The following is a 20366-nucleotide window of genomic DNA, read 5'->3' on the forward strand; positions in this document are numbered from 1 at the left end:
AGAAGTCCGACCAAGCCAGTCATAAAGGGATCAACTTGTGGTTGAGACCCGAGTGAATCGCCCTGTTCTCCGAGCGTGAGAGAGTCGGATCTTCTTTCAGACTGTTGTTGAGACCGGAATACTCTTCCTTTATAATCTCCGGAGACTGCCACTGCAGCGTCATGGAGCATGAAGGCTGTTTGTTATTGCAAATGTGCGGTGATAGAAGATCTAAAGCCAAGGGAAAGCTAGATTCTTTGTCTATGTGCTCTCATCCGCCCCAGGATCCAAAGTATAGCTCTCCGATACAGAGTTCAACCGCCAATCCAATAACAAATGGCAGCAGCGTGGGCAAAAATGGTGGTTAAAATTGCGCCTGAGGTCTGGTGGCGGAGATCCATGATATGCCAGATAGAATATCCTGCTGACCGGGAACCTCAACGGAGCCTTCCCCGACGGGATCGAGCATAGGGATGGAAACCTTCTAGAGAGTATTGTCGCCCAACCGACTGACGAAATTGACAGAAGGCTGATAAGGCTCGTGTTCATGTCTCTGGACCTTTTGTCAGGGATTCTGTACGCTCCCCACCTCAGCCCAGTCTGTCTCTGACGTGTTCTGGAACATCGCAGGACTCAAAAGGCTTTTGTGAGACTTGGTTTTCGATTCGGACATCAGCAAAAGGCCATCATTATTGGAACAGCGTTGAAGAGCCATTTCACTTAGTGACTCCATCTTCGCAGGCCTGCTGGCCAGGATTCAACATACCCGCATACCTCTGAGTAAGCTACTGCTCATCCAACTCACTGGGCTCGGGATTGGTAAGGGACCTAGGCTGGATTGCCAAAACCACTTCGTGGCGAGGGTAATCAGCATCTATCTGCGGGCCAAGACAACTGATTTGAGACAGTGAGATCAACAGGAAATGGTGCACTGGGTGTACTTTCCCGAGACTCAGACACAGTCCACCGGGGCAACGATGAGAATTCAACTCAACCGCTCACCGCTAATTTAACAGCGATCTGATTGAGCTGAGAGTCATTCAATTCAAGGGCGAGAGAAGAGAGTTCAGAGCTTTGAGACCTCTCACAGTATTTGATTCAGTAAACATTTCTAGAAACTTTCAGAAGCGCTCAGCCTAAGCTGATCCAGAAATATTCACAAAAAAGAAGCATAGGTAGTGGATCACGGTATGGCAGTTAACAGCACAGTACAAGCAGATGTTTCGAAGGGCGCTCTGTTGACAGAGACAAAAAATGGGTTGCTCTGAACTTCCGGTGATTGTCTTACTAACCAGAACAACCGGGTGCTCCTCAACCCAGTAACTGTACACTCCAGATTAATATAACCACCCTGGGTATCGTTAGGTATATGACCGACTGTAGATTAGCAAGAGGATTCCATACCTCATATCGCAGTTTATATCAGTAGCATCGCATCTACACCCAATAACACCCCTGTTCCTTACCCCGCTGTCAGGGCGAATTCTGATTGAGAGCCGCGTAAGGGGAGCCAATCGTGACCATCAATCAGCCCCATATGGCGGTTAAAGGATAGCGGGCCGAAAAAGGGGAGAACCAGGGTCTGCCCTTTGAGCCACTCCTGAAAGCCGAATTCCTACAGGCCGGATGACTAGGCACAACGGTAAGATGAAATCAAAGGTCTGGGCTTGATGAAAGTCTCAGTCGTTGAGTGGCTCAGGAGTAAGAGGAAGAAAAGAAAAGAATGGACATACCACAGAATCGACGCCACATCGGAGAAAGATAGCACAGGACAAGAACTTAGATTACGAGACCATTGCTGAAGCAGGAGAATCATCTCCTAGAGCTTTGCCGGTGAATAGCCGAGGCAGCAACCGAAATCGCTAGGCGAATACACATGCGTTATAGTCATGGTATGGGGAAAAGACCGCACTGGGCTTCGCAATTTACAGACACGAGAAAGGCGTAAAGTCACGCCTTGTTCTGCTACGAGGACCAAAGTCAGGCACGCCACCTGGAACATTGGCAGAGCGAAAGAGCGGTTCTGATTTCGACCAGTCGACATTGGACAGCGGATCGATGCTTTAGAACGTCGAATAGAGCTTTGCGAACTAAGGGCCCGAATCTGCGCTCGGGCCTTTCATCAAAATATGTACGAGAGAAAGATTGCGCCAAAGAAGTGCTAATAATGATGATGACACTCAGTCCAGCGGAACCGTTGTCGGGCAAGGCCGACCATTGGGACCGGATTTGTTCTTTGAAGTGAAAAAAATGGCTTGGCTGATGGAGCTGATTTGCAGACCAGAACTCCAGACAAAAGGACTTGCCGAGAATGGAAGCGATGATTAAAGTCAGCGGCCAAAGATGATCAAACTGTAATGGACTGATTGCAGATTTTTCCTTTATCGCGTGTCAGCAACCCGAGTTACACAGTTCGAGACAAGGATATACTCAAGAGTTGTACCCTTATGACTTTCCGAGCGCCAAGACGATATGGTTCTAGATTGCATATTCACTCGCTTCAAGACTACACGTCTTGCTTCTCAGAGCCGTCGCTCTCGCGTAGTCTCACCCGATGAAGACAGACAACGCGCCCAATCACTTTTCTTTTCTTGTGTTTTTCCTGCCCTACCGCTGCGCCGCCCGGACATTGTCAGTTGTGGAGTAAGAATGTTGACTATGGGTCTGGGAACAAAGAGCACAACGCGGGGTTGTTACCAACGCTGCAGAAGATGTTGAGCCTCCCCGGGGGTTAGCTACCTCCGATTGAAGATCCGCGGAATGTGACAGGACACCAGAACCAGACACTAGAAGCGTATCTAAGAGTCTATTGCAGCGCTCAACAGAATGTCTGGGTCTCCTGCTCCCAATCGCGCAATTCGCATACAACAACTCCACAAAATGACTCAACGGGATACACGCCTTTCATGGCCGCCCGAGGGACCCAGCCAGCGATCCCTGGCTTCGAAGACCTCGGGGAACACATCTCGCATGTGTCGGTGGAGGAAATGTTGGGGCAACTGGAGAAGCTACGCGAGCAACTGCAGGATAACCTGGACAAGGCACAGCCGGACCGGCTCCGAATCCCCGCCGGTCTAAGAGAAGCCGACAGAGCTGGACAGGGCTCATCCCGGTCTCGGGTTCTAATCGAATGTCGTTTCCTATTCAGGCTCAATGCGGGGCATCAGCGGCATTGTTTGGAGAACCCGGGCCAGCGGCGCTGGCGGCTATATAAAGGCCTCCTGGCTGTTGTGTGTAGAGAGATCCTCAAGCAATCCTTTCAGTATCAAAGTCCTTTCATTGGCCGATTCCCATTAGTCATCGCTTTGTTGTAGTTGGAGAACCCAGACATACAGAGAAGTCTTACAAGGGCCAATGGTGAGGCGTAGATATAGCTTCCAGCCTCACAACGGCGGCGGCACGGTGTCATCGGCGGTTCGGTGTCCGATCACGTTTAACTTATATTACAAATATGGCTAAGCGCTCGAAGCTGGAGTAATCGATATTCCGCTAGTGCGGGGTTATATGAGTTGTGCACGTGTATCAAAGTCCACGAGCTCGCTCACTCAGTCAACATTCACTTAGTTCTCTCTATTCTGTGCCAGCTTCCTCTGACCAATCATAGATCCTGCGGCAACTTGCAAGCTGTAGCTCATATTGTGTAGACTATAGTGGAGATGAAAAGGCTAATTCCGCTTAAATCTGATCTATGTGCGCCCCTGAACATTTAACCCACACACTGGTGCGGGTCACTCAAATGTGGATCATGTAAAAGTATCTGTAACTCACTTGTCTGTAAGGTACAGCTAATGAAAGGATCAATATGATTAGATTAGTTGTTTTTTCTTTGTGAAGGTTCGGAGGATCGACTGGAGCTAAACTTATCTGTATTGGGACAGTCAACAGTGGGAGAATGTCGGGCAGCCCGGGTTCGCTACACTGTGAACTGTGTTACAGATGGAAAGAATCTGGTAGCCAGCAAAACTGAAATCATAATATTGTAATTTTAACTGCTTCACTACATCTCGCCATATTCTGGAAGGGCTGGAATCGCCGGATATATTTTATTTAGCCTGAAGTACCCCGCAAAGCGGGGGGTACTGGGGGGTACTCCGCGTTGAAGATGGTCATTGTACATAAGGTCAATAGTGGCCGGGTAAGGGCTTTTTGACCAGCACCAGAAGGGCAGTCGGCACCATGAAACTCATCCAACTGTTGGTGATGTCCGCCATCTGGACAGCACAGGCAGCCGGTAAGCCCATTCACTGGCAAGATCGTGACAAACACTGGTTAGCGACATGGACTGCAATGCCGCAGGAAGTCGAGAGCGCAAATCTGCCTCCAAGTCCTTTTGTGAGTCCCGTCTCGTCAGTGGAGCGTACCGGCTACATCTAACTGGAGACAGGGTGGAGCAAACACGGAGTTTCAATTCAGAAATGCGACCCTGCGTCAGACCGTCAGGGTATCAGTTGGAGCTCAACGTGTCCGATTCCAATTCTCGAATCTATTCGGTCTGACAGACTTGCCCATCACTGCAGCGTCTGTGGCCTTGCCGGTGGGCGGAAATGCGGGCGTAGCTGGGATCGAGACATCAACTGTCAGAGAACTGACCTTCAATGGAGCAAAGTCCGTAACCATCCCTCCTAGCCGCTCTGTCTATTCCGACCCCATCGATTTTGACATCGAACCGTTGTCCAAGCTTGCCATCACACTTTATAGTAAAGAAGGACAGGCAAAGACAAAAATCACTGGCCATCCAGGGAGTCGGACAACGTCGTGGATGGAAACAGGCGACAAGGTCAATGCATTCTCTGCTAAGGAGGCGAGTGCTGTGCACTGGTACTTCATCAGCGCTATAGAAATATGGGCCCCTAAACATCACTCTGGTCTGGTTATCCTCGGCGACAGTATTACAGATGGGCGAGGCAGCGATGATAATCGAAATAACCGGTAAGGAGAACTTGGGAATATGTACCTTCCATCTGACACTCGCAGATGGCCCGATGCTCTCGCTGAACGATTACAACAGAGCAATTTGGCACACATCGCTGTCAACAATCAAGCTGCTGGCGGTAATGCGATTCTTGCAGGGGGACTCGGCCCGCCACTGCTTGAACGGTACCACCGCGATGCTCTCGGACAGAAGGGAGTTGGGTATGTTATGATCTTCGAGGGCGTCAACGATATTGGTGTGTCGGACCCAGATGAGAAAACGCAGAAACAACTTTTCGACAGCTTGGTGTACGCCTATTCACGGATCATTCGGGACTGTAAAAATGCCGGGCTCATCACTATCGGGGCAACGATCACTCCATTCGGAGGCAGCCAGTATGCAGACCCCGCGCGGGAGAAGACAAGACTTAAAATCAATGAGTGGATTTTAAGGAGTAGTCCATTTGACCACACTCTTGACTTTGCGGCGTTCATAGGAGACGGAGATACACTGAGACCAGAGTTTGACTCTAGTGACCATTTGCATCCGAATCCGGCGGCTTATAGAGAGTTGGCAAGCCGGTTTGACCTGGGCATCTTCGCGAAATCATTGCCAGCCTTGCCTGACTGTTGCTCTGCCATGTGACGAGCGTGGATGCGCTTACGACTGAATGAATTGCATAGTTACTGCTATTCACAGAATAGGTATGACCTTCCTTGGTAAGGGCTAACATACCATCGCAATTTCATCTTCTCAGTCAAGTCCATCGGCTCTATGTGGGGTTCCAACTAGTAGATACTAAGTGCCTAGTGCTTGGCTAATGCTTATCTTTGGATACTGAAGCACCAGTAATTACCTAGACCCTCATAGTAAGTACAAAGGACGCCCCTCCTACAATGAGTCACACCTTTTTACCCCAGAGAGTGTTGTGAGAAGATCGGGGACGCCCAGGCGGGGCCAGATGCTCGGTACTGGGCTTGCAATTGTACTGTCGGCGTAGGCTGGTATTGGTGCCTGGAAAGATTCCAAGAGCTCGGCAAACTCGGTAGATCTTGCGACAATGCTTGCCAGCGGATTAAAGGCAACTTGCCTGGCTGAGTCGCCGTCTGTTGCCAATCCATCCTTGTCTCTCTGCGGGGAACATTGGCTGTTTGTAGTTCATCTGGATATTGCCAGTATTATCCTTCTTATTATTCCTGACAGGCTCAAAGTCTGCCTGTAGCTAAAGAGGAGCTTTTTTTTTACCCCCTCTATAGTAGTAATCTTACTAGCTAGAAGATACTCTTCTATTAGTTCTAGCTGCTCTTATTTAAGCTTAAAGTTTAATATACATATCTATATTATCAAGTCTTTGATCATTCAAGATTTAAGATGGCCATGGAGTGATATCCGCGGATATGCCTGTTAGAAGATGACGGGCTTCTACAGCCAATGGATTGACTGTGCCGCACCTAGCGTGTGACGACAACGGAGGGACAAAGGATTGGACGGTCATATCGGCGACTTGAGGGCTAAGCCTAATTAGGAATAGTGTTATATCGGCTGATATGTATAACAAAGCAGGCGCTTTGATAGAACGTATCAGACAATTTGAGTGTTTTAACCGGGAATATAGCTAGTGATTTAATAGCTACGGATATATAAGGACGCTTATTACCTGTACATAGTTTTGTTCTTCGTGTCTTATTTTCCGGAGCAACCAACATAGCCAGATTATCAAGCTAAAGCTACATTGTATTTCCAACTCAACTCTTGTCTTCTTCTCTTGATCTCAGAATCTCCTTAAGACCTCCGGGACCTTAAGAAGGACTCCTCTGGCCTTATCTGACAGAAAGTATAAAAGAAATAAATAGAGAAGGAAGGAAAAGGTAGTATTTTATAAGGTACCTGACCTGGCTAGTCAAGATTAGAGGGTAGCTGGATTTAGCCGCGAAGGAGACTATTTTTGGTATTATCTTGTTATAAGTTGAGACTGAAAGTCACTAAAGTTAAGCGCGAGTTGAATATTAGCCCAGGAGGTGACTATAGAACGCTTAGCGGGTGCAGAATAGTGGTGCAAAGCACGTGAGGGGATGAAGGCGGCGTCGCACCGCTGAGAGTTACGGGGTAGAAATGCGGCCGTTTATGGCCTCCATAGCGGTCACTTTCGGCATCGATTTCACAGGTCCTCACATTCTAGTTGTAATGCGGGGTGGGGCGGAAGTGAGGGGAAGTCGAGCCATCGGGGCCAGCGGCATAGTCCTTCAACGCCGGGGATCTGAAATCACGAGGCATGTCGATACGAACACCGACCACACTGTAATCAGAGAGACATTTCGTGACAACTACCCAGACCTCCCAAAAAGGTCAGCCGGAAAACTCGCCTTGGATATGTAAAGGTGGCGGAGCCTGTCGAGCGGCTATCTGCACTTTAGAAATGGCTGGGTGCCGGCACAATATTTCTAGTCAATCTCCCGGAGATAAAGATCACCGCTATCAAGCAATCGCTCAATGACGGTCCCGAGTTTATCTATCCACTAGTATACCTCCTCTCTGTGCGGTAGAAGACGCAACTGGAGACCTCTGTGGTCAAGCTTAGTGAGACCCCTGTAAACTTCAGGAAGTCGTTCCGAGAGGAGAATAAGGACCATGTGCTTGGGATGGTGTCTCTTGAGGGCGTAGTACGAGTTCTTCGGCTTCTGAGTCAAATCTGGACGGCCTGTATCGTATGGGATAGAGCCGGTGATATGACAGAATGCTGGGCAGCAGATGCGATATGTTGAGCGGAGCTTGGGCTCGAGCGGTTAAAGGTGGGCGAGGCATCTATGAACATTGTGAATTATTTGCACACTGGGACTTGAGAACACATGAAGACGACAAAGAAAGACCCGAGCCGCTATCGAGCAGACCAGAAATAAGGGCTTGCGACCGCTTCTTGTAGAGATAGGCGAATGCTGAGGCCTCACCGATGCGTTGATCCGTCATGGATGTTCCCAACGGCGCGGCAGTAGACCCGGTAAGCTTCACAGACGATGGGCAGCGGTAATAAGGATTGTTTGCAATACGATGGGTGACTACTCGTCAAAAGCATGCTTGTACGCCTGGTTGAAACGCTCTGCTGTAGCTCGCTAACGACATAGCTGACAGGTGTCGGAACTCTTCGGCGAGCCAGCCCTGCAAGGAGAAGTGCGGCGAAGCGCTGCGGCGGCCTGAGCTGAGAAGTCACCAGAATTTCGTCCATAGTATGTCCGGAGTACCGCCTCCTACATTCAAGCGCTGCTTCCCAATCTGCAAGGAGCGTCGTTGCATATCGATCGGGTGATGACGATGGATAACACAAAGCTGAATGTCTTGACTAGGCTCAATCCTGATTGAGGTTCACGGTAGCTGACCGGCGCCGACAGCTTTGTCAAGAAGACTCAGCATGCGGCCATCTCGGCGACCGAGGCTTGCATGTCGGCGGTGACCTTTGGTAGGTACTTTCCGAGTGGATAGTCAGTAAAGTGTTGTAGACTTGCGGAGTCGGGCGGTTATCAAGTAAATACTGCATCTCGAGCATGCATACGATTCGTTGCTGGCTGCGTTCATTGCCAGCTGAGCACCGAGTACTCGATAGGGCTATGGAAGCTCTCGAGATGTCGAAGTCAGGGGAACATAAACGACGACCTCACTGCAAGCGAGCCCTAAGGTGGTGTCAAGAAACAAGGAAAGAAAGCGGTGATGGTTGTCACTCGTCAGACTCAGAAGGAGCTTGGGTTGGTTCCTGCAGTGGATCGGAGAGAGTTGACCCGACCGAAGTCTGAATCATATCGAGTCTCCATCGTTGTCAGTAGTCACAGGGACCGGAGATCTTGGGAGGGAAAGCGCGCGTCGGTACGGTATTTGACGTAAAATACCAGACGCGCGGATCCGCGTCCTTGGACGTGACCTTTCGCGTTTACCCCGCTTTGACGCGTTGGATCCACCCGCAGCAAGCGAGCATCACAGCACAATATGAGCCTTATACTACAGAGTATCGTTAGCGAGGAAGAGTATACGATCCTAGCAAGTCGATAGAGAATAGGTTCCCCAGAGCAGGGTCCTCTCTGTCGTCTCCCTCTATATCTGCTTTCCTCTATCATGCTTGAGAGTCAGAATCGTGCTCCAACGTGCGCAGTGGACGTGGGCTCATGGAGTCGAGACCGGCGAGCAAGCTAATGCATGCCCAGTCCGCCAGACGTGCTCGCATGATTCTGCAAGCGAGCTTGGGCACCTGGAATCGTAGAAGCGATCACACCGTCCATCGATCGTGATCATCTGAATGGACAGGCAATCCCTGTAGATTTACAATTTGAACGTATGCAACTTTTGGGTCCGAGGCAGTATATCGTCAGCCGGCCAGTGGACGCAAGAGAGAGGGCAAAGAAGAACAATCAACAAACCGACGGCTGAAGATGAACGTTGATGTGCAGCGAAAATCACCCTTGCATCTCTCAAGAACGACAATAACGACTCCATCAGGATCGCCGCGATTTGTTGCCGAGACGCTCGAGGATCGTTGGGCGGCGCGGTGAGGCGGGAGCAGCTGGGCAGCTTCAGATTAACACTAATAGAACACTGTTGAGTGTTGACAGTTAACAGCATCAAGAAACTGAAACAAGATTCATGGAATAAACAGCTGAGTTGGGACGAAACACGCCGCATTCAGTGTGGTGTGAAATGGCCGGAGTGTGGTGAGAGTTTTAAGTATGGCTGTCCATAGTGGAGCCTAACCGCAAGTGAAGCTTTAGCGGTTTGGGCTTACGGACCTTACAGCACAGCGTACAGCGTAGACCGACTACCACCGTCCTGCTCCTGCGCCGTGCCAGCGCCAGCCCGGCCCCCCGTGGTCTTCCTCCGCCATTTCCCGTCCTTCTTTCCTTCTTCCACCCCCAACCTCCTCGTCTGCTTCGGCGTTACTTCCTTCTACGAGCGCAACGCTCGTGAGATTCTATCCCTACCGTTTCCTTCCGTTTCCTTTGTGTTGGTCTGGCGTTTTCGTGCATCAATGACGGGCTCTTCTCCCGACCTCTGACTTATTGTCCGACGGAGCGCAACCTGGTCGACGTGATTCCATCAGCTACGTACCACTGTTGCTTTTCGCAAAGCACAGCGGCGTATCGCGTCGAGTCCAACTCACGAATTCGATTGCTTACTACTATCCGACCACTCGCATCTTGACGATCTCGTTTTCTTTTTATCTTTCTTTTGCGGCTTTCCTAGTTTACGACTTAACGACCCCCCCGAACACACCTATACTACTTCGATCCACGAGGACGATTTGCCCCCAGACGAAACCAATAAAAATATAACCAGGTAAACGCGCCTGATCTACTGACCGATACCACTTGCGCGTGCATACTTGTCAAAGAGAAGGTTTCAAGGAGTGATATACATAGCTGGAGAAAGACGTCCACCGAACAGCCACAGAAGGTCCTCAACAGCGAAGCGATGCTAGCATAGAGAGCGATCTATCCCCGAAAAGAACGATTTTGCGCTCGACTCATCGCGCCTCTGGACCCGCACGAGACGTGGCACACTATGGCCGACCGACAGCACGGTCTGTCGCGCACCCTGCCGAAGGACTTTATGTACCCCTCGGCTGGGGAACCGAGAACCCCGGAGCGCGCTTCAATACAGCTGGATGCGCCGCCTCCACCACCTAGGCATTCTGGCTCGCGTCTTCGTCCATCTCGCGTTCGGTCCGGCACGGACCTCTTCGGTCAGGTCAACTACGATTTCAGCATGCAGGATCCCATCACTCCTGATATGCCCCTGCCTTCTATTGAAATCCCCCCTGCGCGCGATGCTTCTGCGGTTCAATATGGGAGTATGGCGTCACCAAAGAACGACCAATTTCTGGCGCCACCTCGTGCTCGGGTAGCTCTAAAGACCCCGCCCGCTCAGATCCGCCCAGACCCCATTGAAGCGGAGTCAACGAGTTCCTGGTCCACCTGGAATCCTCAAACACTGGGAAATACAATTCAGCGGCCCAGTTCATCTTGCTCAAATGCGTCCGACTCCTCAGTTTCCTCAATTGAGACTTTCAGCTCACGACAATCGATCGGCGGAAGCTGCACGAGCACCGAGAGTGATTACTATGATCCTTTCTTTCACATTGAACTTACTCCAAAAAAGACAACGGATGCGTCGCCGCTACCCGCAAACCTCCCAAACCAACGACGAAATCCTACAAACGCCAAAGAACGATGGACTATAGAGATGGATAACCATCTGTGGAACACCTACCAACTCTACATCCAAGAACCCACCATCACACCTTTCAAGATGACCCCAGGTAGCATTCCGCCTCTTGGTGTCACTCACAGAGTGGCCCGGCAAGCAAAACGAACCTGGGAAAGAAAAGCGACTCGAATTGACAAGTCGCCCAGAAGTGGCGATACAACTCCAACAGGAAGAGAGCCTACGGCGAGGCCTTCGTGGCCCAAATCAGAATCTTCAACCCGACGAAGACTGAAGTTTCTGTCAAAACGGAAGTTCTCCATCGCCCCTCACTACCAAAGGATGATGCAGTCTCGCAGCCCGACACCAGCCCTGGATCTTTTCTCGCGACCATCCGACATACAACCCAGAGTCGAAGCTCCTACAAATACTTCCGCCGCCTATGCCACCCGTGACTTGGGCGTCTCCCTAGTTTCCAGCTCCGTTCCGGGCCCACTGGCCCAGCTAGCCGCCCAAGATCCATTACCGGAGCCCAGCACTGAGTTGGCTCGACCACAAGTCCTAGGCAGTCCCCGCAGTGAGCTGGACGGTCCACTGCCAACGAAATCCTCCAGTTTTCACGCAAGCGGTGTGGTGCCCCGACTCGGCTCGCCCTTCTCCTATCATACCTGGGGCCCGAACCACGTCAAGAAGAGAAACCAGCGTCATATGCCCAGAGCTCGCCGTGAGACTATCCATGTTACGGGCTCACGCTTGCGATCACCTCCGCGCATGGACCCTCTTCCAAACCAGGCCAATACCAACAGCTCGAGCTTGAATGTTCCCACCGAGTCACCGGCAGAAGAGGAAGAGACTCGGCGCAACTTGGAGGAGCTTTTCCGCCAGGGGAAGCTGAACGATGTTGGCCACCGTCGTGTGCGGATTCGGAATCGCGGGGCCACCACAAGTGCAGCTGTCACACCTAAGGGCTTGGATCAGCTGTTCTCGCCGCCCTCCTCTTCGTCTCGCAACGAAGAACCGCCCTCGACGGACAAGCCAGTACCCAACCCGATCCTGAGTCTGAACGGTGAACATATAAAACGCCTGGGCTCTCCGTTTAAAATGGAAGGGTATCGGCGTACCGCACCGCCAGGCAGAATTTCGAGACATGCGCCCTCAATCTCTGACCCCTTTGCCAGTGGTGCACTTCCTCGGTTCCGGTCGTTGGCACAACATGCGCCTTCTCGAAGTCAAACTACCGCGAGTGGGCCTCCGTATGACCCCACAGAGGAAGGCATTTCGGACGCGGAACGCATCCGAAGGCAAATCTTGAACATGCCTTATCTAAGGCAATAACTGACGCGAATGTAACAAGCTCTTGCGCGGTTAACCTTGGCGAAGAGCTGTTACTTTGCGGAGGCCCGTTGCCTACGGGGTGCCGACGACCATGATCCTGGTTGATTGATTTATTGTGACATTTGAAGCCATTTACGCGGACATGATGATGTGAAACGGCATTGACGACACTAACGACAGTTTAAGAACACATAAAGAAAGAGCATTTTGCGCCAAAGAATGATGATTTTGAAAAACGATAACGCCCATGAATGATTATAAAAGTTACAACATATGAAAACCTGGCGCGACACGAGCGAGTCTGGATCCGTGCTACAAGCACGGGTTTCGTGCATTCCATCTTACCCCAGCTTTCCCTTCAACAGTCGACTCACACTCACTCATTATTCACTGGCCTCGATTGAGTCCGCATTGGCTGCTAGGACATCCAAAAACATTGATCCAGGCTAGACGTTGCTCCAGAGCTTCTTGGTCTTGATTCCTGCCTTCCTTTTGGACTTCGATGTTGGCCCCTGTCCGCGGCACAACCCCCACTCTTTGAACATATATTCCATTGAAGCCAACAGACAGGCAGCGCCACCAAAAGTCTCGAAAACACGAAAAACATGCGCGCCTGCTATTGAGAGCTTCCATTCACTTCCTCTCCTTTCATTTTCTTCTCCTTTCTTGTCGATCTGCTTCAGGACTTGGTTCTGGCAATACCCACTCTCTACCTTTCCTTTACTGTTTTGAATAACCCCTAATCACCCACGACGAGCCCCAGACGTCGCGCCATATATGATGATGGAACGGAGCAATGCTGCTATTGAATGATGACCCAATATAGATGAAATGATGCTGCTTATCGACTTTACAAGCGCGCGTTTACATTTTGCAGCTTTGGCTTTGACCACTATTTGCGCCAGACTTTTGTCTGTGCTGCTTTGCTTACCTTGCATGTCGGACATGTAATCTATTTTCCTGTCTGTTTTGTTGCATCCAACATTTTTCAACATGAAGATCTCTGGGATATGGATATTTCTTTTTCCTGCTGATCTATCTATTTTTTCTCATCTCACGACATCTATTACAATCTACTTTTCTTCCCTTCTTTCTCTCTTTTCTCCTCACTTCCATCTCACTCAGACTCGTTCTCGATCCACTCATGTTGATGGACCCGGAAGTAGACGCGCCTCGTTTTCCGATGAGGATGCCACCCTGAAGTGCTGTGCGGGCCACCGATATGGTATTGGACGTATATGCGACAGTCCGATAGGGTGCTTGGTAGCAGTGCGCGACGAGATCCGCACTTAGCACACCCCTCACTTTCTCCCGGAAGAGCTCGAGGCGATTACCGCTACAGCAGCAAGCTTTGACACGTATGTTACAGCTCATGCTTATACAGTGCGAGCGATGCGACACATGATTGCCCACAGTGTCCGGGGCATCGAGAATGGGAATTTTCTCGTCCGGGAAACGTCGCAGTTAACGGTAGAGAAGAGCATCTGGTTGACTCCAACGCTGGTGACTCACGAAGCGCTTGCTACTCCGCTATATAGCAGATTCCTCATCGATGCATGCCAGGCTAAAAACAAGGCCGTGATGGCGTCCGGATTGCAAGCTTTGCAGATTGCCTCGGAGGTAGGAGTGCAAGTATGCTTTGGATCTGATCTAATTGCGGGCATGCATCAGTTCTTACGAAAGTAGAACGTCCCCCGGATATGTTCACATAAATCATCTAGATGCTGCTCACGCGGCACGCACTCTGGGAATCGACTACGCAGACGCAGTAACCGGGTTCAAGTTCAAAGGTTGCCACGCAACAGCCGTCTCTCAAGGAATTGTTATTGCCAACGAATATCGAGAAGCTCTCGAAGAGGCCTTCGGATGTCTTGAGGAAGATAAACTACAGAGTTAACTAGAGCAACGATCCGCAGAAGTGCTCCGAGCATGGGAACATTTCCTGCCGATGCTTGGAATTGTGAAGCTGACGATGAGGCGAGTACTGGACTTGAGAGAAGCGAAGAGCCGTAAGACACGGGTCACACGGTCATACTGTGGCCTGTAGAATAACTGAATAAATGCTAGACAAGTTGTTGCTTTCTCAAAGGTATACTTTGGAATAACAATTGTATTGGTCACCAAAAGCCCAGGCTGGTCGTTCTACCAGGTATCTAAGCGGTTAATCGGAGATGTGGTCAGGCCAGCCTACTGCAGGGCGTTTTTCTAATGACCACTGCAGCACATGACGCTGCTTATAATCTTCTCGGGGTCACAATACGAATGGCTGTTGACATGGGAATGCACCGGTCTATTCGAACGGATGACCTGCATCCTCAAGTACGTGAGCTTCGCAACCGGTTGTGGTGAAGTGTATACATACGCTCTCGAGCATCTTCTCACGTTTCAGCTCGGGCAGACGATGATGATCGAAGACGATGAAATTGATACGCCCTTTCCAGAGGACATTCCTGAGCTACAAGTGCCAGGGTATACCAGCACTGTGGTTGAGGGCCAAATCGCCACTGTGAAACTCCTGCAGATCGAAGGCCGCATCATCAAGACAATGTACCCCAGCATAGCGCCCTCAAGCTGTCGCCGAGTTATTGACATTAATGCGTGCAAGGCTCTGGTCGCTGCATTAGAAAGATGGCAAACGGAACTTCCAAGAAAACTACAGTTATATTCATCCTCCACTAGAGGAATCATTCCCCTGGACATCGCCTTCCTCCAAAGTGCAGCAAAGACCTGCCTGACAGCCGCCTCCTCGTCAATCTCCCTGATGAGGACCCTGAAGCGGCGCAGGTTCCTTTGTCCATATTCATGCACCGACCCCCTCTATTGCAGTGGTGCCTTGCACGTTCTTCTTCTCGGAGCAAAGCTCGAGCCGCCAGGGTCTGCTACCAGCGCCACGCTTGCAGCGGAAATTCAGGTGCTTCATGAACTGGCAAAGGGTAGCGAGACTGCAGCGTTGTCATTGCAGCACATCAAACCTGCATTTAGGTCCTTCCTACAAACCACAGATAACTCATCATCATCTACGTCACCGAGGTCTCTCCAAGCCGATGGATACAGATCCTGGAAGTCGTGGAGACAAAGTACAGCTGAGGATTTGAGTGGCATTGGCCTGACACCTACTACTCTTACTCTATCCGAGACTTTGCCCATGACAGAGACGTCCAACGACCTAGTAGAACTAGAAACACAGGTGAGTCCTTCCCTTTCCAAGCTGCATCATAATAGACTTAAACTAAGTGTCCAAGGTCTCCACAACCCTACCATATCCCACAATACCATCGGAAAACGGAGGACAGTCATCAGCCCAAGTTCGTACTTTGGCGCAGATACTAGGGCAGCAGATTCGCTGCCCGAACCGCCGTACTGGCTGTAAGATCTTGGTAGGGATGGTAATATGCTGGAATAGGATTTCACCGGCGTGGCTGTGGAGATGGCAGGCAATGCTATTCTTTTTTGATCATCTATTGCGTGGGTCATGTTGGGGTAAGTAGATTAGGGTCCGGTTCGGGGGACATCTGCGTGGATGGAGTGCACCGTATGTTTAGGCTTGAAAGTTCAAGGCAGGAACGAAAAGTATATTAGAAAATATAATAGCAGAGTGAACAGGTAGGAACAGGAAGAAAAGAAAACAGGGGGGAAAAGAAAATAGGGAAAAGAAAAAGCGGTGCTAGATTCAAGGAAAGGGGTATCGTATCGGGGCGACGTTGCTATACGCTGTCATAAGGACATTACAAATACGAGAGGCAAAATATGTAGGTAGAAGAGAACACAGAAGGAGATGACGCGAGGCCGATAGGAAAATGAGGATAGGGCGAGACGGAAAACAGATGAACCGATTGGAGATATGATTATTTCTCCAACCTCTTCCTCCTCTCCGCAAAGATAGCCTCTAGCTTCCGAACCTGCAACCCAAGACCCTTCTTCTCAGCATTGACAAAAAGCCAAGCCTCCATTTTCTCACGGAGATGCTGCATCGAGTTCAAGACCGGGAGAGTAAACGAAGGCGGAGTTGCATCTGCATCTGCAGATGCATTTCCCAGCTCAGAAGAAGATGAAGAAGACGAAGCACGCTCCATCTTCACCCACCGCTCAGCAGCAGGATTAAGCAGGAGATCAAAGACATCATTCCAAATCCCACGTTCCCAGTAACGCTTGAGCGATTCACGAATTCGATACGTCTTCGACGCCGGGTCCGTGATTGTCGACTCGATGTACTTCCCGAAGAGCATGACGTGGACTGTACCGGCAAGGCCATACAAATCAATTTGATGCGTCCAGGGCCTCATCTCGCGGATCTCGGGACACTCATGCTGACCCGTTTCCCACTCTGCGATGAATTGCACGTTAGGATCAAACGCGCGCATGTCGATTCCTCGCCCGAAGTCGATGAGCGAGAGGCCCTTTGTCGACCAGCCGAAGGAGCCGGTGGGGGAGTAGTGGACTTCGCGAGGGTCGGCGGCGTAGTCGTCCAGTGTTGACTGGCCCTGCCCTGGTTTGTCGTCGAAGCGGATGAGGCAGTTGTCGGCTTTGATGTCGCCGTGGAGAAGGCCGGCAGTGTGGAGGGCTTGGACGGTGCGGAAGAGCTCGATTGTGAAGAACATGGCGAGGGCTTCATCTAGGCCGCCTTCGCCAGTGGCAGGGCCAGAGATTCCCTCGTTGCGGACGAGATTGACGAGGTCGAGGAGTGTGCCTTGCGGGCGGTAGTCTTCGACGAGGATGCTTTCGTTCTTGAAGATGTGCAATTCATGGGCTCGGATGATACTGTCCGTGGCGCGTGAGAGCACTGGGAGCTGACTGATCCTGTCATGAGCTAATTGTATCATGTAGAATTCCCAGGCATTCGGTGGGCCGACTTCTAATTTGATTGCCTCGAAGCCATATCGGAGTGCTTTCGGCCGGGTTAGTCTTTTGTCGTCAGTGGAAGCGCCGCTGTTGCTATCGGTGTCCATCTCGGAGTCGGAGTCCAGGCTGTCTATACTTTCCGCCAAGTAGACTGGGGCGTAAGCCCCAGCACCGAGCTTCCGCCTGATGATATAGCTCCTATCCGCGCCTGGAAGGTCGATTATTGGAACATCAAAAGCGGACTCGTCGCCACTTCTGGAATGCCTGCTGCTGTTCTTCATGTATCGCTCAATTTCAGGTGCGTAGTGCGTAACAGCGTCAGGGTGGGCATGATAGCCGGGATAGGCCGCGAGAATTGGATGCATAGCTTGCAGGATAGTGTCGCGGATCCACCTGTCGACTGGGTTGCAAACCGTTTCTTTGATGATCGGCCCTTGCGGGATGGCTTCCTTCAGAGGAGAGGATAACCTGAGACTTGAAGAATGTGATTTATTCGCAGTAGGGCTCTCAATGATATCTTCTAAGCCGTGGAGGGTTTGCCCATGGAACGGTGTCTCTGTTGGGAGAGGTGTTGAAAGAAGATTTCCCATTTGTGGCATACCAGGTGTCGTTGTCGGGTTCAGAACACTGCCCGGGGTTTTCGTGCTGCCCATGTTGCTTCGAGCTGCGGTCATCGATGGGAAGGAGTGCTCAGTGCGCTCCACGATTGGTGTCATGAAGGGCAAGCGATTCTGAGCTGCCACAACGGGGTCTCGATAAGGACCGGAAGGTGCTGAGTAGTCTTCTGGCATTTCTGGAATAAACCTTTGTCTCTGAGGCTTGTCATCCGCTGGTGCAGGGCCAACACTGGTGTCCTCGTCCGCATAGTGTGTGCTTTGTGTTGAGTCAATTTGCTGTGTTTCAGATCCAACATCGGCAGCAGAGAATCGAGTCCATTCACCATCAACAACACTCTCAGCACGAGTGTTATCAAAGTCATCTCCGTCGCCATCATCAAAAGACTTATGGAATGTATCGTCCCCAAAATCGCTCGAAGCGGCCGAGATTCGCCCGACCGTACTTTCCCCAGCGCTAATGTAATCATCGTCATCAAAGTCACTGCTTTCCGCATGCTCCGTCTCTGCTCTGAGAGGCTGGTTGAAGATGCTGTAAATCTCATCTGTTGCCGCCCGGGTATGCATCGTCATTGTCGGCTCTGCAGTGCTTTTGCGGCGAACCTTGCTTCCACCTGCACCTGGAGAGTCGAACTTCATTTTGACTGTTCCTGTTAGTTAGCATCACATGGCAGGCATTGATTTTCGGTTCTTACCTGTCTGTGTCTCGGCCTTGACTTCACGCATCTTCGTCTTTCGGGCTTTGCTAGCCTTGACATCCTGAGCCTTATCAGAGTCGATGGGTTGGTGCAACGCGTGGCTATCTGTGTCTTTCAGGGTCAACTTTTGCTTGAACTGGTCTGGAAGCGCCTTATCGAATCCGTGCGCTTGGACAGCGTTGGCAGAGATCTGCTTGAGAGGCTCCTTTTGGGCGCGCCAGTCCTTGTGCATCCAACCACGCCTCATGGCCCTGAGCTCCTCGAAGCTTACTTCAATGTTAGGATTTTTGTAGTCGGGATACACTGCATCGAGGTCGACAAAGACTCGTTCCCGTCTTCCTGTACGCGGGTTTATCGCTTCCCTTACACGGTGTTCTGGAACTGGTTTGGATTGAATTTCCTCTTTGGCTGGTAAATCTGACTTTGACTGAATACATGAAAGCAAACCATACAGGTTCATGCCACCAATTAGTCCTATGATCGTAAATATACAGAATTCAGAAAGAAGGGATAAACAAATCAATTCACTTACCTCGTCCCTAAAAACCGCCATCTTCTCCTTTGGCGCAGGCTTCTTTCCAGCCTTAAGCGTTTCCCCAGCCCATGGCTTAGCCTCCATAGAGTTCTCTTTTCGTCGTTCTGACCTTGATCCAAGGCTATCCCATCCTTTTGTTTGTGCCCCTAAGGCAGGCTGACTCGCTGCCGGATCATCTGTAAAAATAGCCATCTTGGCTTTTCCTGATTTTGTTTTGGAGGCACCACCTGTGCCCGAGGTTGGACGCTGAGCTTGTGGGTCTGTTGATGTGGCTGAAGTTGCAAAGGGGTCGACTTTAGCGGCTAATGCGGGGCGAACTGCAGGAAGTGCTGGCGACGAAGGTCCGTTATCCTGCGTTTGTTGCTCATAGCGTCTCTGGAAGTCGTTGTACTTTCGCGCTAAACGTTCAGTCGGGCGCGCTTCTCGGTCAATACCAAGTCTGTACACCTCGTCCGCCTGTGTCCACCGTCCCGCGCTTTCCAGCCAGCCGGCGAATTCCTCGTAGAACAAGGCCAACTCCTCGCCGACATGGTGCCGAGCCATGAATGCAAAAGTCTCTCGTGGAGAGTCCGAGAAGAGTCGAATGTAGTGTAGCCATAGCCGTACGTATCGCGGATCGTTCTTATAGTGGGATGATGAGAGAAATGACTTCACCGCGCGTTCTAACAGCGGTAGGAGGCCGGATTCAGCAGTTGCCTGCGCCGAGGGGTAGGCGTTGAGAGCCCATTTCACATAGCGATCGTAAATGTCAAGAGGGTCATCTGACTCTCCAATGGCCTGCAATTCGGCCTCATATTCTTGTCGGATGGCGTCGTTCAGCGTTCTCGTGTCATTCGGCGATGGAGATCCGAGTTTATCGGTTGGGTCTCGGGGAGAGAAAATACGGGCCAAGTCTCTAGCAGAGCGACCACCCGGCAGGGACTGGATGTTTTCCTTCTGGTTCTCGATAATGTCGAAGTCGACCAATTCTCCGGACGCCGCCATGGCGGCAACAAAGGTGGTTGGAAGTCGGGGTCAAGCGCGGCCGATATCTTGTCAAGGCGTATCGACTCTAAATTCCAAAGAGTGGGCGAGAGGCAAGCAGTTGTCGAGGTTGTCGGCGGGTGTCGATGGTCGTTGAAGCGTTGAGGTCGAGAAACTCCGCCAAAGAGGGACTCGCTTTATTTTCCAGTTTATCGATAAACACGTAGTGCGTTGCTGTGGTGACAATCACATGACCGCTATCCTCCATCAGGAAATATTGAATCTCGTGGGTGGCGAACCAGACGCGCCGC

General features: G+C 50.9%; 6 protein-coding genes across 6 annotated transcripts; 3 read left to right on the forward strand and 3 right to left on the reverse strand.

Moving 5' to 3' along the window:
- Positions 1 to 1640: 1640 nt before the first annotated feature.
- Positions 1641 to 2358, reverse strand: BDV17DRAFT_261669 (uncharacterized protein). The gene has a single exon (XM_073757668.1). It carries the CDS (start codon positions 2021 to 2023, stop codon positions 1799 to 1801), a length of 225 nt encoding a protein of 74 aa, XP_073616191.1. The 5' UTR covers positions 2024 to 2358; the 3' UTR covers positions 1641 to 1798.
- A 1797-nt stretch (positions 2359 to 4155) lies between these two features.
- On the forward strand, positions 4156 to 5614 carry BDV17DRAFT_298183 (SGNH/GDSL hydrolase family protein; the record flags this gene model as incomplete). The annotated part of the gene is made up of 4 exons (XM_073763632.1): positions 4156 to 4311; positions 4364 to 4908; positions 4954 to 5472; positions 5596 to 5614. The coding sequence occupies 4 exons, from the start codon at positions 4156 to 4158 to the stop codon at positions 5612 to 5614; spliced, it is 1239 nt and encodes a 412-aa protein (XP_073616192.1).
- A 3478-nt stretch (positions 5615 to 9092) lies between these two features.
- BDV17DRAFT_74197 (uncharacterized protein) lies at positions 9093 to 9539 on the reverse strand. The gene has a single exon (XM_073765065.1). The coding sequence runs from the start codon at positions 9491 to 9493 to the stop codon at positions 9194 to 9196; it is 300 nt and encodes a 99-aa protein (XP_073616193.1). The 5' UTR covers positions 9494 to 9539; the 3' UTR covers positions 9093 to 9193.
- A 637-nt stretch (positions 9540 to 10176) lies between these two features.
- On the forward strand, positions 10177 to 12600 carry BDV17DRAFT_74205 (uncharacterized protein). Its single transcript, XM_073765066.1, has one exon. It carries the CDS (start codon positions 10430 to 10432, stop codon positions 12404 to 12406), a length of 1977 nt encoding a protein of 658 aa, XP_073616194.1. The 5' UTR covers positions 10177 to 10429; the 3' UTR covers positions 12407 to 12600.
- A 2030-nt stretch (positions 12601 to 14630) lies between these two features.
- Positions 14631 to 15776, forward strand: BDV17DRAFT_290678 (fungal specific transcription factor domain-containing protein; the record flags this gene model as incomplete). The annotated part of the gene is made up of 1 exon (XM_073761962.1): positions 14631 to 15776. One exon carries the CDS (start codon positions 14631 to 14633, stop codon positions 15774 to 15776), a length of 1146 nt encoding a protein of 381 aa, XP_073616195.1.
- A 289-nt stretch (positions 15777 to 16065) lies between these two features.
- BDV17DRAFT_74211 (putative checkpoint protein kinase (SldA)) lies at positions 16066 to 20214 on the reverse strand. Its single transcript, XM_073765067.1, has 3 exons — positions 19090 to 20214; positions 18555 to 18984; positions 16066 to 18503 (listed from the first exon to the last, which is right to left on the reverse strand). The coding sequence occupies exons 1-3, from the start codon at positions 20074 to 20076 to the stop codon at positions 16252 to 16254; spliced, it is 3669 nt and encodes a 1222-aa protein (XP_073616196.1). The 5' UTR covers positions 20077 to 20214; the 3' UTR covers positions 16066 to 16251.
- Positions 20215 to 20366: the final 152 nt, after the last annotated feature.

This window comes from Aspergillus undulatus, assembly GCF_047715775.1.
Source record: "Aspergillus undulatus strain CBS 261.88 unplaced genomic scaffold BDV17scaffold_20, whole genome shotgun sequence".
NCBI classification, from domain to species: domain Eukaryota; kingdom Fungi; phylum Ascomycota; class Eurotiomycetes; order Eurotiales; family Aspergillaceae; genus Aspergillus; species Aspergillus undulatus.

Bases quoted from the DNA above. Each gene is read 5' to 3' on its own strand.
- BDV17DRAFT_74197 (XM_073765065.1), bottom strand. From the start codon at position 9,493: ATGCTGTTAACTGTCAACACTCAACAGTGTTCTATTAGTGTTAATCTG.
- BDV17DRAFT_74205 (XM_073765066.1), top strand. From the start codon at position 10,430: ATGGCCGACCGACAGCACGGTCTGTCGCGCACCCTGCCGAAGGACTTT.
- BDV17DRAFT_74211 (XM_073765067.1), bottom strand. From the start codon at position 20,076: ATGGCGGCGTCCGGAGAATTGGTCGACTTCGACATTATCGAGAACCAG. The intron at 18,985-19,089 runs GTAAGTGAATTG...TCATGTATTCAG, and splicing joins TGGCGGTTTTTAGGGACGAG to TCAAAGTCAGATTTACCAGC. The intron at 18,504-18,554 runs GTAAGAACCGAA...TAACAGGAACAG, and splicing joins CAAGGCCGAGACACAGACAG to TCAAAATGAAGTTCGACTCT.
- BDV17DRAFT_261669 (XM_073757668.1), bottom strand. From the start codon at position 2,023: ATGTCGACTGGTCGAAATCAGAACCGCTCTTTCGCTCTGCCAATGTTC.